The sequence below is a fragment of the Halichoeres trimaculatus genome, unplaced genomic scaffold (genome assembly GCF_033239565.1).
Source record: "Halichoeres trimaculatus isolate MK-OKI-2021-1 unplaced genomic scaffold, fHalTri1.1 fHalTri1_scaffold_18, whole genome shotgun sequence".
NCBI classification, from domain to species: Eukaryota; Metazoa; Chordata; class Actinopteri; order Labriformes; family Labridae; genus Halichoeres; species Halichoeres trimaculatus.
In genome coordinates, this window is record NW_027437196.1 from 9141386 (window position 1) to 9157020 (window position 15635).

General features: G+C 40.6%; 1 protein-coding gene across 1 annotated transcript; it reads right to left on the bottom strand.

The window, feature by feature from the left end:
• Positions 1-1402: 1402 nt before the first annotated feature.
• nfx1 (nuclear transcription factor, X-box binding 1) lies at positions 1403-15444 on the bottom strand. The gene is made up of 24 exons (XM_074693732.1): positions 15357-15444; positions 15203-15267; positions 12743-13633; positions 12493-12654; positions 12170-12247; positions 11918-12023; positions 10251-10322; positions 10022-10158; positions 9832-9931; positions 9531-9748; positions 9294-9391; positions 9180-9210; positions 9005-9087; positions 6834-6942; positions 6593-6712; positions 6427-6506; positions 6123-6353; positions 5750-5823; positions 5562-5663; positions 4664-4801; positions 4509-4575; positions 2154-2299; positions 1968-2072; positions 1403-1845 (listed from the first exon to the last, which is right to left on the bottom strand). Exons 2-24 carry the CDS (start codon positions 15219-15221, stop codon positions 1773-1775), a joined length of 3240 nt encoding a protein of 1079 aa, XP_074549833.1. The 5' UTR covers positions 15222-15267; positions 15357-15444; the 3' UTR covers positions 1403-1772.
• Positions 15445-15635: the final 191 nt, after the last annotated feature.

The following is a 15635-nucleotide window of genomic DNA, read 5'->3' on the forward strand; positions in this document are numbered from 1 at the left end:
TGTCAAACATTTGCAATTTTTTTTTACAAAAGTTGGAAAATTTAAGTTTTAAACAGAAGAAAGAAAAAATCTTTTTTTTTTTTTGCAAACTACCAAAAAAAAATGAAATTAAAAAAAGGCAAAAAAAAACCCAAAACATTTTAATAAAAATTATTCCTTATTTCCAGATGTGATGCATATGCCATATTCAGTTCAATAAAATGTTAAAACATGATTTTATTGAAGTTCAACGGTAGAATCATCAATACCCTCCATGAAGAAAATAAAAATTCTTTCATTCAATTTTTTTTCAAAGCTACAAGGAGCATCTGCAAAAACTAAAATAAAATGAATAAATAAATAAAAAAACAGAAAAAGAGAAAGAGAAAAGCCAATCATGCTTGAGCAGCTGTTTGACTTGGGTTTATCTGCACTCCTGGATTTTGGCAGTGAAGTGGCGCCATAGGTTGGCGCTAGATGATGCAAAAGGAGAGTATAGATTTAACTTAAAAAAAAATGAGACACAAGTTCAGTATGTTGCTCTTTTTCTTTGTTTTGCTCTTTATCTTTGTTTACCTTGTAAAGCGTCTATGAGTTTTTGAAAAGCACTCTATAAGTAAAATGTATTATTATTATTATTGTTATATTATTATTTAGGACTTCAGAATCAGAATAAGAGTGTTATGGAAATGTATTAAACATAAGAATATTTCAAACTGTACTTACCTTTATGGCATGATAAAAATGATTAAAAACAGAAAATAAGAGAAAATGAAGCCCCTGAGTTTAGGGAATGCAGTTGATTTTCCGTGTCAAACCAATATTAAAGTTAAAGGCATGAAGTGTGTTCACATAATTTGCTGAATCAGGTGAAAAGTCCAAGCAAAAGCCAAACCCCCTAGATTATATTTGGCCAAAATGTCAAGAAATGTGTGCACTGGGCTGTTGCTTCTAGTTTGAGTATAAAAAAATATCAACAGAGCTAATTCAAAGCTCAAATCTGTGTCAGCTTCTCAATTCAGCTGCACACTGGACTCATCCATCAACAAAATAACCAGTATCCTCTTCTGTGTCCCTGAACTATACGCAGATTCCTCCAGGTCCAGAGGCTCTGAAACTGATCCCTGAAGGTTGTTCCAAGGAAAAACTGTTCAGAAAGTGCGGCACAACATCTGGGTCATAGCCCTGTTTCAAACAAAGCCTTTTCTTTCTGCAGTACAGCCCACTCCATACTGTACCCACACACAGGCGCGGAGGTTTACTACCGAAGCCTTGGCTCAAAACCAAGACGAAGAACAAAACACGAAAATGTTTTCTGGCACACGGTTTGAGATTCTCAGCTAGGGAGCTCAAACTGTACTTTCTTTGTGAGGAACTATTGAACAGTGAATCTGAAGAATTAATAAATCAAAAAACCACGCTCTTCAAATAAGAACAAATGAACTTTTTATTGGTTCAAACAGGGTCTGGCTGCATACAAAGGAGGCAAAGAAAATATGATCGAGAACTTTTCAATATGAACTTCAGAATCTGTGCCAGACGTTTATTTCTCAACAAAGGGAACACTTGACTCTTAACCTGTTTAATTCCTCCTCTGCTTGAATAAACTGTGTGGGCGTTCCCAGGAGGCAATCACATCTAAAAGATATGGTGAGATGCAATTTCAATGATTATGAAGGTAGAATGATTTTTAGTCATCTCTGATAGACACAAAAGAGAAATGATTATTTTAAATTTTTGGCAGCTGTAAATGTGAATCAATCCTGAGGTTTGCTCTAATTTTTAGTTTGATTTCAGTCCTGGGCGTCAAAATAATCAACTACAGGTTCTTCTTTAACAACCTTTGACCAGCTTCCAAGGGCAGGCCTAGAGGACAAATGAGAGAAACTTGAGTCAAAAGCAGAAGTTAAAATCTGAAAGCTGACAAAAATGAGAAGGAGAAAAAGTGAGGTTTTCAGACTTGAATATGTCGAGGAAGGAGGACTTACTTGCTGCTGTGCTGTTTGGTATGAGCGATGGGAGGAGGCGCCCTTGCGACCGTCTCCTTTTCTATCAGTGATGTCAGGGTGATGTTTGGACACATCGACCTTCCCCTGTGAACGAGTGAATATCTTAACATCCATAATCTACAGTTTGACTTTTACAGAAAAAATTATATGAATTTGACATCTTACTTTTGGGCAGTGATGACCACATTACGACTGGGCCCGCTGTCGTAGCTCACGCTTTCCACGCTGTACACCTTAGCCAGCTCGTGGATGATCTTGCGGTGGTCTCTGTTCATGGGTCTGAAGCAGTGGCTCTTCTTTGGCGCTTTTCCCTGCAGACATCATGAGAAAACATCCTTCTCATACCTCACACACATTTACTTTGCCGCTCCTTTATAAGCTTTCCGCTTTCCACAACTACAGCAAAAATCCAACATTATAGTAATAATGATACATTTTGTTTGAATGGCGCCTTTCAGGACACTCAAGGACACCTCACAATAAAAAAGTACATAAGTTCAAATACTTAAGTCATACTCACTTACTTTGGTCATAAAATCCATTTCTGTTAATCATAATTTATAGGTTCCCTCATTATTTACTGTCCATATTGAGTCCATGTTTGGTCAGAACCTCAGCCCCAGACCAACATTTTTTTCATTAAATAAGCAAAGTCAAATCTGTACTTTGAGTATCAGCAGTTATTATTGCTTGTTTGCAGTCAAACCTGGTTAACTGAGGTTGGATAAAGAATACACATTTAATGATGTCGCTGGTGTTTCAGTGTAAAGTGTGACCCTGTTAACTGGTGACTCTCGGCCGTTAATCAAGGCTGCCGTCAGCTGAAAGTCACCAGTTAGCATGGTCGCCATTAACGCCGAAACACCGGTTGTGCTGTAACGGTCGAAACTTGACAGAAGTTGCCTCTATTGTGTAGTATTGTTTTTGACAACTGTCCACAGAAAAAGAAACATACATTGTGATGCTTCTAACAGGTTGAATTTAGTGTTTAAAAAACGCTAACTTGTCTGAATGAATGGAGCTAAATGCTGCTTTTGCGGTCGAGATGAGTGCGCATCTTTATGATGATGTGGACTGACAATCCCTCTATACATCTAATATTGTTTCCCACACCAGCACATTCTGTATAACCACATAAGACCTTAAATCCTTAAAGTTGCCATATGTGCTTACTTAAAAGTTTATAAATTCAATCTCCAGTCCTTAAAGTGATACTCCGGTATGGAACGAGTTGGGTCCTTTTACAAGGTTTAGGGCAGAAATGACCCCTACAGCAGTGGTTTTGTGCAGCAGAAGCCCAGAGCGCACGCACCAAACACCCCCTCCCTGCTCCTCTGCCGGTTTCCTCTGCACTCAGACGGGGCCATATTTTACTTGACCAAAAACACAAATAAAGGGACTCCCACCGAAAAAATCTGACATCGGTCTGCATTCACGCTTTATTTAGAGAATTTTCAGCGCGTTACTTTCACACAAAAACACTGCTAAATAAGGCTCTAGTTCTCATCGTGTCATAAAACGGCGCTACCTCCGCTGCAGAGCCACAGCTGGCTACGAGGCGCTCGCTGCTTAGTGTATCAGTGTGCGCAGCGTGCCAGATATAAACAAACGCAGGTAGTCTGCCAGGACTAGAGCCTTACTTAGCGGTGTTTTTGTGTGAAAGTAACGCCCTAAACCTCGTGATAGGACCCAACTTGTTCCATCCCGGAGTATCACTTTAAAGTAGCTTTGCATGATTTACATCCAAAAACTCCCCTGGTATCTCATCCTGATGTTAGTACAAACCTTAATTTCAGCTTCTGTTTGAAGCCGGAGATTTCAGTCGTTAAGATTAAAAATCTCTTTTCTTAGAGTGTCCTGGCAGCAGCTCAGTCACATAGTCTCAACAGACACAAATACAAATATCACACTGATAACAAAAAGTATACACAACAACTACCTCCAGGATCTCAGTTAACTTCATTTTTGTCAGCCAGCCTGTCAGTTCTGCAGTTTTCATCTCCAGTGGTCGAATGCCAAATGGGTGAGTGTGTATGAGTGTGTATGAGTGTGTGTGGTCCTTTTTACACAGCATGTTTGATCTGTGTTTTAATGTGAGGAAAACAAAAACTGGCATAAAGAGTCCACTTTCTCTGCCAGACACTGGTTAGAAATTATTACTGGAAAATATCAACAGTGAAAAGGATTTAATAACCTCAGGGTGGAAGCCCACACAGGAGGAGAAGTCGAAAATGTAATCAGGAGTCTACAAGGTTTGCAGCAAGTATAAATAAGAAAAAAAACTTTTATAAGCTGACTCAGTGATTCATAGTTTTACATCAAGCAACAGTGACCTTGGCAGTTTCAGCCTTAGTATAACAAAGCATCAGATGCAGATGAAGAGCCGTGGATTTGCTAACCCTGCTTCAGTGTGTTTATGATGGCTGACCAGGTATTGGACATGTTGCATTAAAATAAGCACAAAGCAGAAGAACTGGAATGACTGATGTGATCAGAGCCACTAGAGGGAGCACAACTTACCTTATTTACCAGCTCAATTAGATTCCTGAGCTCATCTTCTACCTGATATATAAATCTCAGGTCCTTTCTGGAATAAAGAGGAAGCAGTGAGGTTTTTTGGAGGCTTTCAGAAAGAGGTATTACCAGTTTGAAACAAGGCAGACAGATAGACAGACCTGGCAGTCTCTTTGAGGCTGTCGCTGTATATGGAGGTAGAGCGGACATAGAAGGGGTCAGAAGATGTGTCGATCTGCAGCGCCTCTGCCAAGCACTGGTTTCTCTTCAGGATGGCACACTCTTCATCACACTCAAGCCTGGTGAAAAAGGAAACTAAATTCAGACCTTGTTTTTGGTGCAGGCTGGTAAAGCTAAGAATAGTCTTTTTTTAAATCCATATTGAAATATGTTTAAACTAGAAAAGCACTCAGAGAGCGCAGACCTCCGCCAAGCATATTGTGATTATCACGCAACACTTTAGTCCGACTTCAATGTTATACTCTCTTTCAGCAGACTGTCTGCTACAATTTGGTGTTAGTTGCAGGTTTGTACGATAATTTGTTACCTGACAGTGTTGGAAGTTATGATGACCCAGTACGTATTTCATATTCCAGATCTTAGTATCCAGAATATTGTCAAGATCTGGATCGTACTTTTACATCTGTCAGAAATTATGGTGACCTTGTCTTGTATTGTTTTGCAAAGCAATCTGACCATTTATCGTGAAGTTATATACACATATGGTGAAAACAGCCCTATCTCACAATGATAAAGAATCCTTAAAAAAATCCTGGATCCAGAGAGTGATCAGGATCACCTCCAAAATTTAATCACTTCTTTCTTACCCCATTTTAATCATTTCCTGAAAATTTGATCAAGATCTATTTGTTACTTTTTGGGTGATGTTGTTCCCAGAAAAACAAACTCCTCTACAACATAACCTCCTTGGCGGAGGTAATAATGTTTTCATTGATTAAAAAACAGTACATGTGCTCAAGAAAAGCATCTAAGAGTGTTCTTTAAGTATAAATTTTACATTAAAAAAAAGGAAATTATCAGTTCCCCTTGTAGCTCTACCTCATCTGTTTCAGCTCCTTCTTGGTGAGCAAAGGCCCGATGTCCATGGAGTCACCCAGCCGCATATCAGACAATCTGCTCGCCATGGCAATGGCTGCATACCTGAAGTGAAGACATGAAAACACACGTCTGGTTTTTATTTTTCTTTAAAACTCGAAACCCCTCGACACAAAAACACCTGCACTGACCTCTGATATGAGCTGGCCGCCTCCGTGCACAACATCATTTCCTGTCTTCTTCCACAATCGCACTGCACAGAAACCTGTGTACGACAAATGAGGAGAAAGTTTGCCAAAGGTTATATTCGTTTGTTGAATACTTCCATTTTTATGTTATTAATTCATCCACATTAACTATTTATGAGGCTGTTACAGGAGATTTCATCATCTGCAGGAGCCAGAGTGTGCCCGAAATGATTAGAGAGAAAACACCGGGACACTGGTGAGCATGACCTTAATTATTCAGGAAGAAAAAAACAGAAACAAGATGCAACAAAGGACCATCTGCACAAACTTTGAACCCATTTTTCAGCTACTTAGAGCCCAGCTGTTCGTTTTGTACCTTGGCAGTGCAAGTAGTGTGAGGGCAGCTTTCCCCAAAGTGGCACAGAGCACCGCACGGGTGGCAGCAGTCGGGACGAGGCAGCAAGCAGGGCTGCTGGCAACTACCGTATATCAGACACTCGCCGCTGTGGCAGATCCGTTTGCAGGTGTGCATTTCACACAGCAGTACTTTGTTACACAACAGGCCGCAGGAGATGTTCTGCAGGTGGCACGGGATGTTGCCGCGTTGCTGTAGGAGAAAAAGAAACTGTCAGAAGAGGTTGAAAAACGGAAGAGGAGTTGTGAAAATCTTCCTCAGTTACCTCGTGTTTTCCCATGCACCATTTCTCTGTGAGGAAAGTGCACGGTGGACACTTCTCCTCACTGTGGCAGTTGTGAAACACTACAAAAGAGACAAATGTTAGAGCAAAATTCTTTTTTTTTTACTACTTCTAGCAGGAGTTTGGACATTCACAGTTTGATCTTTACCCGGATGGTCACACTCGTGGCGTCTTGTGCAGATGTTTTGGCACTCTGGTGGCTTTGTGCCGCAGGGGATGGGTGGGTACATGATGGTGAGGCCGCAGTGACACGTCAGGTCATCAAAACCTGCAAGAATGACAGCAAAAAATACCACAGAAGAAAAAAAAATGACATTAAGGTGCTGGAGAAGCTTCCTGATTTGGTTAAAAAAATAATTCTGTAGTGCTCCTGAGATTTTTGCACTCACTGGCCTGCCAGCAAGGCTCACAGTTTCCAGGATGACACAGCTCCTGGCAGCGGTGGAGGCCACAGTTGAGCTTGTAGCCACAGATCTGGGGGCACTTGTGCTCCACAGCCTGGAAGGACAGTTTTACATTATTTTTCAGAGCAGGTAAAAAGGCGTTAGTTAGAGGTAAACAATCTGTTTCTAATTCAAATACCAACGACCATAAAGTTTTAATAAACAGTAGTGAGCAATGGAAAGGTCTTCTTGACCATCTTGTTATCTTTTTAACAGACGGTTTTTAGCCAGCGTGGGTGCTGGCATGTCGGAGACACATGATTTTCAATATGGTGTTCCACAGGGAACCATTCATGGACCTATTTTATTTCTGTTACATGCTTTTGTGTGGTAGTATTATTACACATCCCCATGTATATTTTCATTTCTATCTTGTTGACACACTACTCTACTTTTAAGTCTTTTACGCTATGTTTCAAATACATCATTAATTAAATAGGGAAGAACTCTTTTTTTAAGTTATTTTTGGGGCTTTTATGTCCTTTTGATTGGATGGGAGGGAGGACAGTGAATAGTAAAGGAAACAGGGTGAGAGCATATACTGTAAAAAAAAAAATGGACGTCCACTTGCTGAGCTCAAAGTGAGGTCTCCACAAAAACTGCTGCCCCTGGTGGCTGGCTGTAGTGTAAGTCAAAATATGCAGCTCTCCAGTCATTCCAGATGGGCTGTGGTCAAACTTTTAAAAATTAATACACCTCGTAGAAATGTTTCTCACTTCAGATTGTTGTGGTGATTTATAGATATTATTTGGCTGTCTTTTATTCAAGTCCTCTTTTTTTGGAAAAGTTTTCAGTAGCTATAAGAGGTTAGAAACGAGGTCTTATGTTATGTTTAACGACGATTGACAGCTGCCGTTCTTGTGTATTTTTTTCGGGGACTGTAAAATATGTCAGGAGGTAGAATCAGGAAGTGATTAGACTCTTAAAGAATATATATATATATATATATATATATATATATATATATATATATATATATATATATATATTATTTTTATCACCCTGCTCCACTCAGATTCTCCCAGAATCCCCCATTGTCTCTACTGTGCAGACTCTGGCTGCACAACTGTTACCAATGGCTGCACCTGTGATGGTGGTATTTTGGCTTCAAAAGGGTACAATGATAAATGGCGAAGCCATACAGTCTATGGGTGAGAGTGGGGAATGACATGCATGAAAGAGGCCACGGGCTGGATTCAACCTCGGGCGAGGGTGAACGTCATTGAGCGTGACCTAAACCACTAGGCCATCTCGAACTCTTTCAATCAGGTGAGGATAAAATTGTGAAACATTTCAAACACATGACTGGCTTTAGATTCAGAAGTGAATTCATATGTTCATTATGACACTGTGATAAGCTCCTCATTTAATCTCTATTTAAACTCTTTGTGTTTTAATAAGCAAACTTCATATCTACCTTTTGAACCTTGCTTTAAATTCAAAGAAACGTTGATTTAAATTTCTATAAATTATACACTAGTTGGTTTTTTAATTCCAATTTTACTGGTTTTCATACGGCTGAAGAGAAAAATTATTAGCTCCTCTATGAAATTTACATTTTCATTTAGCATACACCTTTGTCCAAAGCGACAATTTGATTGGCTGCAGGTGCTGCCATCTAGTGCCAGAAGAAGTACAGTTTTTATTTTTTATCTTTCATTTTTTAAATGATGTAGCCACAATTTGTAACTCCACAGCTTTTGGAGCTTCTGTTTGATTCTAACCCTGAGGACAAAGAGGAGAAGGGTCAGATTAAGTGCCTAAGTTTTGCCTGAACATTTGAGACTTCAGGTTTTCCGAACATCCTAGTTTTACTTTGGGAGCATTCATTAATTCACTTTACACACAGAAACAAAATTATGCCTGAAAAAGCTGCATTTGAATTTAAGTGATCTGTTTAACAGAAATTTAAAAAACAAACAAAAATAAACAAAACTTAAAATTTTATAGGGGGGCTAAACATTTTGACCTCACCTGTAGATTTTACTGAACGATTCTCATAATTTATCTATCATTCTTTATATTTTTCATTTATGTAATCTTTGCTGTGTCCTCTCCTCGCACTTTGGTCCGCATTTCATGTTACACTTTTGCATAAACAGTCAGTAAACACTCACCACACAGCAAAACTCGGCACACTTGTGACGGCCACAGGAGCGTTTCTTGTTGCAGCGCTTCTCACAGATGTAAACAAACTCCTCTGCAAGAGGCGGAGTCAGATATTAAAACAACATCAAAATGTCTGCAGTGATCTTGCATGGTCAATTTAATCTGAATAAAATAAAATCTTACCCTCTTTTCCAATTGTTTCACATGCGATCTCCTGTAAAACAAAGCCATATCTCATTTTGTTGCTTGTTTTAAAAAATGGGATCAACAGAATCCTCTGTGGGTGTTATTGCGTACCTTCGTCTTTGAGCCACATCTGCACCTGACAGTGGAGGTCAGGGGGCACGGGCCACAGGCGCCCTCGTGGCACAGCCTCTCACACAGATGGACGGTGCCTAAAATAACAAGATCATGGATTTATGCTGTGTGAGTGATCCCTGCTGGAAACACAAAATAAAACTGTCTCTGTGCTTCAGCAGATTGTCTTTTTAAAGCACACAAACCTCACATACACTCAGTTTGTTTTTCCCTTACCGCTGGAGCCACAGGGGAGTGTTTTGTTGCACACACTCCCACAGGAGGGGATGGGATCAGTGCAGCTCTGTCGCTTGGCGTAGCCCAGGTCCAGCAGTTTGTCCAACGGTGTCCGACCACAGGGACATGTCTCCACCAGGCTTGGGGATCGAGGACACGGCTGGCATGGCCCGTAGTGGCACACCTGTTGGCACCGGTGAGCTTCACAGTTTAACATCCTGAAGGGAAGAAAAGTGTCAGGCTTTGACTGAAAACATCTGAAATGAGACATAACTCTTCAGTAAGAATTAGAGGAACAAACCTTCCACATATTTTCTGACAGGAAAAATGTCCTAAACCGTCAAATCCTTCCTTATCTGTGCCACACGGGACTTCTCGGTTTGTTGTGCCGCAGTAGCAAGCTGACAACACAAAACAGCAACAGGAGATTAAAAACATCTGCAGATACATTTTAATCTTTCAGGTCATTGTGTCTGCATCATTAGACTCACCCTGCTGAACCTGCAGCTGGCAGGGCTGACACGCCCCGCTGTGACACACCTGAGCACACGAGTGGTCAGCACAGTTCAGTGAGGCACCGCACACCTTGTCACACCGCAGCGCTGTTCCCCCACAGCGCATGGGCAGGCTGAAAACACGATACATAAACCAACATCTTTAGTTACGACACAAACACACTGGATTCACTGATTCAGGTGTAGGAACATGACAGAAATATACCTGGTCTTCCCACAGATGCAGGTCTTGGTTAAAAAAGCAGGACACTGTGGACACGGCCCAGGGTGGCATAAGCTGGAGGAAGCACAGAGAGTTTTTTAGGTCACATTTAAGGACAATATGATACTCAGCACAAAAATGACACAAAGAAATGTGTTTAGTAGATTTTTCCTTAGTTGTAACGATGGGAGACACATATAAACCGTGCATGCAAAAATTTGAAGCACAAATCTGGGACTCGAAGGCTCAGTTTCCACCAAGCTGTTTGGTTCGGTTTATCTCTGCACGGCACGCATTTTATGGTGTTTCCAGCAACTAATCCCAGGACAGACACCCAAATAACCGAGATGAGCTGTCCCACTTTTTGGGACCCTTCCGTAGGGGTGCCAGACTAAATCAATCTGATCTCGGAAGGTGGAGCTACAACACTGCAGACTGTTGATTTGTTCGAAAGAATCGTCACTTACCGTGCGACAGCAGCTGCACACCGTCTTCTTTAAAACAAAGTTTGATTACACTTTGTAACAAAGAGCTTCATGCAAACCACAAAGAAGACAAATTGCTGGCTGTCTGCTCTTTGTTTACTGTGTCGCATTTTTCTTCTTCGTTGGATTTATTAGCGGGGAACACTGTGTCGTGCTGCTATGGCGTCATGCTATTATGTTACTGATGCAGCTGTCGACATTCAGCTTACATGCCACCTACCACGAGGGAGCACAGTTGGCTGTGGAAACTCCAACAGGACCAAGCTTAACCGAGCAAACCCGTACCAAACCTTTACTGAACTCAACCGGACTGCTTGGTGGAAACGGAGCTAAAGTATTCTTACTTGAATTTATCCGTGGTTAGGGTTACAGCTTCCAAAAGGCTGTGAGGAGCTTCTAAGTGATCTTGAGAAAGCTTCACTTCTATATATATATATATATATGCCTGATCATAATCCACACTTTAAAATGAGATTTTCAGCTCCAATACAGGTTATTTCAAAATGCTACTTTTTAGCTTCCTGCCTTGGTTGATTAACAGCATGTCTGACAAAGTTTGGAAGTGAAAGATCTGTGTTTTTCCTCTGCTGAAAACAATTTCTGTGATGGATTCGGAGTGATGGTAGACACGGGAGCTGAAATGTCAAAACAGAAGTGCAGAGGAAAGCTAAGCTAGCTTTACGCGCAGGGTGAAAACATTTCTATGCCTTTTTTGCTGCTTGGAAGTAAATCTTATACCATTGTAAAGTCTGTTTATTTACCTTTTAAATGGTGCCACATTTGTAAGAAAAGCGAATTGGTGGTTTGAGCAGCAGAGCTGAGTACGTGGGTTGCACCCATGACAAATTTGCCAGATTTTATCTGCCAATGCCAAACAACTTATTCTGCTGCTGATATAGACTCTTGTTTGGGGCTTCTGGTATCCCCAGATGCTGATTCCATCATCCAAGAGTCAATGACAGAATAAGCTGTTTGGCATTGGCAGAGAAGACTCGCCACAACCCACTTCATTAGCTCTTGTTTCTTACAAATGTGGCTCTTTTAAGAAAAGCTTTCCAATGGCATAAGATTTATTGCCAAGAAGCATTGTTACAACAAAAATTTAACTTATTGCAGAATAAATTTAAATCATGTATCTGTTAAAGGCCCAATTCATTTTGATGTTCTTTCATATTTGAATCTCACATGTTACAAGGATGGTTGCAGTCCACGTCGCTCCTTTTCTTTCCACACATGTCACCACAGCTGTGAGGGATCTCACTGCGCTGCCACTCAGGGTTTGTCACTTTACCTACCAATCAAAAATTGAAGAACAGTGTGATTTTCACAAGCTTTTCAACCCAGGATGATTTTTATAAATCATTAATACAGGGGGAGAAAACATTATTGTGAAGGTTATCTGCCCTGACATCAAACAGATCAGTATCAGTGACTCACCGCAGAAGCAGGTGTAGGAGGTCGGTGATTTCAGAGCAACATTTTGGCAGGCCGGACAACGCCAACCCCCAGTTGAGTCTAGAAACAGCAAAATTTTAGAATAAAAGATGAGTTCTTTTATAAATGGCCTCTCTTCAAAGAGAATTACAGTTATGAAAGACAGCACACAGTTGACACAGCAGGAATCAAAAGCCTTTGTTAAAGGGGCCACAGTGACCCAACTACAACAGTATAGTTTGTTCTCTTGTTTCGAAGCCGCTGGCAGTCGTGTGGCTCTGTTAAAATATTCATTAAATGTTTTTTGTTGTTGTTGATGGTGTTACCGTTTGGCTGAGACGCCGGGGATCGAGCCCATTTCTTGATACAGTTCAGGTGGAAGACGTGATAGCAGCTCTGGCAGCTCCACACTGGGGCCATGACCTTTATGATGTCACAGCAGACCATGCACTCGTATATCTCGGCAGAGAGCTGTTCAATGAGGTAGCCTGAGGAGAGGGCAGCCAGACCAATCACCCATGATTAAAATCTTGAATTCTGAAGAGGTGTAAAGAAAGAAGAGAGTTACGGCCTCACCTGTCTGTGTCTCCTTGCTCTCTGGGATCCGGTCCCTGCTCCCCTGCCCTGCCCGTTGTTTTGGATGATGCATTCTTCTCCCCCCTCTGGCCTGAGCGTGCATGTGTTGACCTGCTCCTTGTGCAGACATTGGATTCACAAACAATCTTTCATCTTCTTGAGCACTGCCCCTCCTCTCAGCGCCTGCCTCCTCCTGCGTTGGTGATTTTGGAGGTTTGATTGGTCCTGATCGTTTCTTCACCTCCATCTGCCTCTGGTGATGTTCATGTTGAGAGCGTGGGCCAGTCCTGCTGCTCCTCTGATTCCTCTCCCTGGTGTCTGATGGTGGGTTTTCTCCCTCGTTGTCATTCAACCCCTGAGCTCCTGCTACATTAGTGCTTTTAGTGCTTTCCCTTAAATGAGGACCTTTCCCATTGTACTGTCCTCTTCTTGGCTCTTGGTTGAACTTCCTCGGTCTTTTAGCCTGATCTTCATCGGTTTGTTCTACATTCATTCCTGCATCTTCTCTGCGCCAGCTGGGTGCATCAGGTCCATCCACTGGTCTACAACCTCTGGCTCCTCTGCTGGCGCCAGACTCCCCTCCTGGTCTCTGCCTCCAAGAGCCAGAGCCTATATGATAACCATTCGCCCCTCTGTGCAATCCTCTTCTCCCTCTACCTCTGCCTGCTCTTACAGATCCATCTTCCCCTTGGTGGGTAGAGTGCCGATTAAATCCACAGTTTGAATTATCATGGCTATATTGACCTTCATGAACATATCCGTACTGCTGAGAGGGATCATAGGTGTTAGCTCCCAGGTTTCTGTCATTGCTGGGTCTGGGTCGGCCTCTTCTGGGTTTGTTCTGATGGGTTTCTCTGTGCAAAGCCTCATCTGGGTTGAGGTCATGTGGGTCTACAAATGGAAGAAGTGACAGCATTAAAATGTGAAACTTTGACTGATTGATTGAAATTTATTTCGAACGAGGTTAAAGTAAAATCACTGTCAAAGACAGAAAAAATACAAAACAAAACAAGACATTATCTAATCACATCTTTGAAAAGGAGTGGGATGAAGTAAAAACTTATGAATTCCCACCCCTTTGCCAAACAATTATTTACAAACAAATGCAGATATTATGCACTTACTGTACACATACTCTTGACAACTGTGTCTATGCACCCTTACTTCATGCTTGAACATTGCAACAGAAAACTTCCACTCACAACAGTAATTATAATTTCACACAGATTATTATTACATTATTCTCAAACCATCATTATAATTTAATAATAACCGTATAAAATTTTCAGACTACTTAATATGTGATTCTCAATTAACATAAATTTTGTATGTAAAGATAACTTATAATAATCAAAACATGCTTTTAATTTATTCAGTTTGTTGTTGATTATCTTCTGTAACTGGTTCAAATTATTACTGGAACAAAAAATACTAGTATCATCTGCAAAAAAAGGAGCTTCATCAGTTCAGACACTTGACAGATTTCATTAATGTAAAGAATAAACAGTTTGGGTCCCAATACCTGACCCTGTGGGACACCACAAGCAAGTCGAAGCAAACTGAGCAATGGTTACTCAGCTTCACAAACTGCTTTCTGCCATTTAAATAGCTTTCGATCCAGTTTAATACAATGCCTCTGATTCCATATCTCTCCATTTTAGGAAATAATAAATAGTAACTTATGGTTGATTGTATCAAATGCTTTTGTCAAATCAATAAATACTCCAAACTTTAAATACTTGGACTGTTGTATGATTACAGTTGAAGTATTTAAAAAAAATAGAAAACATTAATGTCAGTGACTCATTAAATTTACATTTTTACACTGTTAATGCTTCAGTTATGCACACGTACATATTTTATAGCCTGACAAAAATGACGCAGCAGCTACGTTCAGCTCAAAGTCCAATACACATGAATAGCAAACGTAACAGAGTAAATTATATTGTGGACCTGAAATTATCATTTTGAAAGTAGTTTATGTCAAATATCTCTAATAAATGTCTAGTTTAACTGTCAATGGTTAACACCTCTCCCTGTTACGAAGGGCTACCAGGCTAGTTACATGTTCATTACCTCATTGAACTGTGACGTAGTTTCAATCAGGTATAATGTTAGCTCTCAAAGTGCGCTGTCACATGTCACGTTGAATAACCTTCACACATGAGAGTTAAACGTTTACTCTAACACCTCTAGTGCGTCAATGTGTATAAACGGTTCACAGAAGAGCTAATTAAATGCTGTAAAGATTTTCTAATGTGAGCTAAAAGTTCATGTTAGCGTATGCTAGCTGTTGTAGGCTAACTTACAGCTACAGAATAGCATTACCCGAAAAGTTAAAGTGGCAGTCAAACCTTACAGAAACACTGGGCCCTTCTTTGGTGATAACCCTGGAGTTTTGAAACCACAAAAAAATCATGTTACAGATGTGTAAGTAAAACACATGTAAGTAAACGTTACCTGAGTTGCCCGCAGCCATTTAGTTTGAACTCCGGTTGAGGACGACACGCTGACCACACGCTGTCCTGAGAGACGTGACAACCGTATATAAGTAATGAGAGACTCTATATCCGTATTTACTGTTATTTTTATTGCTAACACTGATGTGAATCACCTTAAAAGTGGCACAAATCACCGCAGTGAACTCTCCCTATCAACACTGGCTTCCAGCTAACACACGGGATTGAATCAGAAACGGAAGTTCCGGTCAGTATTTTCAGAATAAAACGCACGTGCCTTCACTTGTAAATATCTTAATTTAAGCAAATTGGCTTTGTAAGTTTTTTCTCTTTTTAAGACTTGTAATTAGACAAGTCTTAAATTTTCTTCTGTGCTAGTTTGCTGAGAATTACGAGTTTCATTCCTGCTTTAATTTACAAAATAGTGTTTCGTA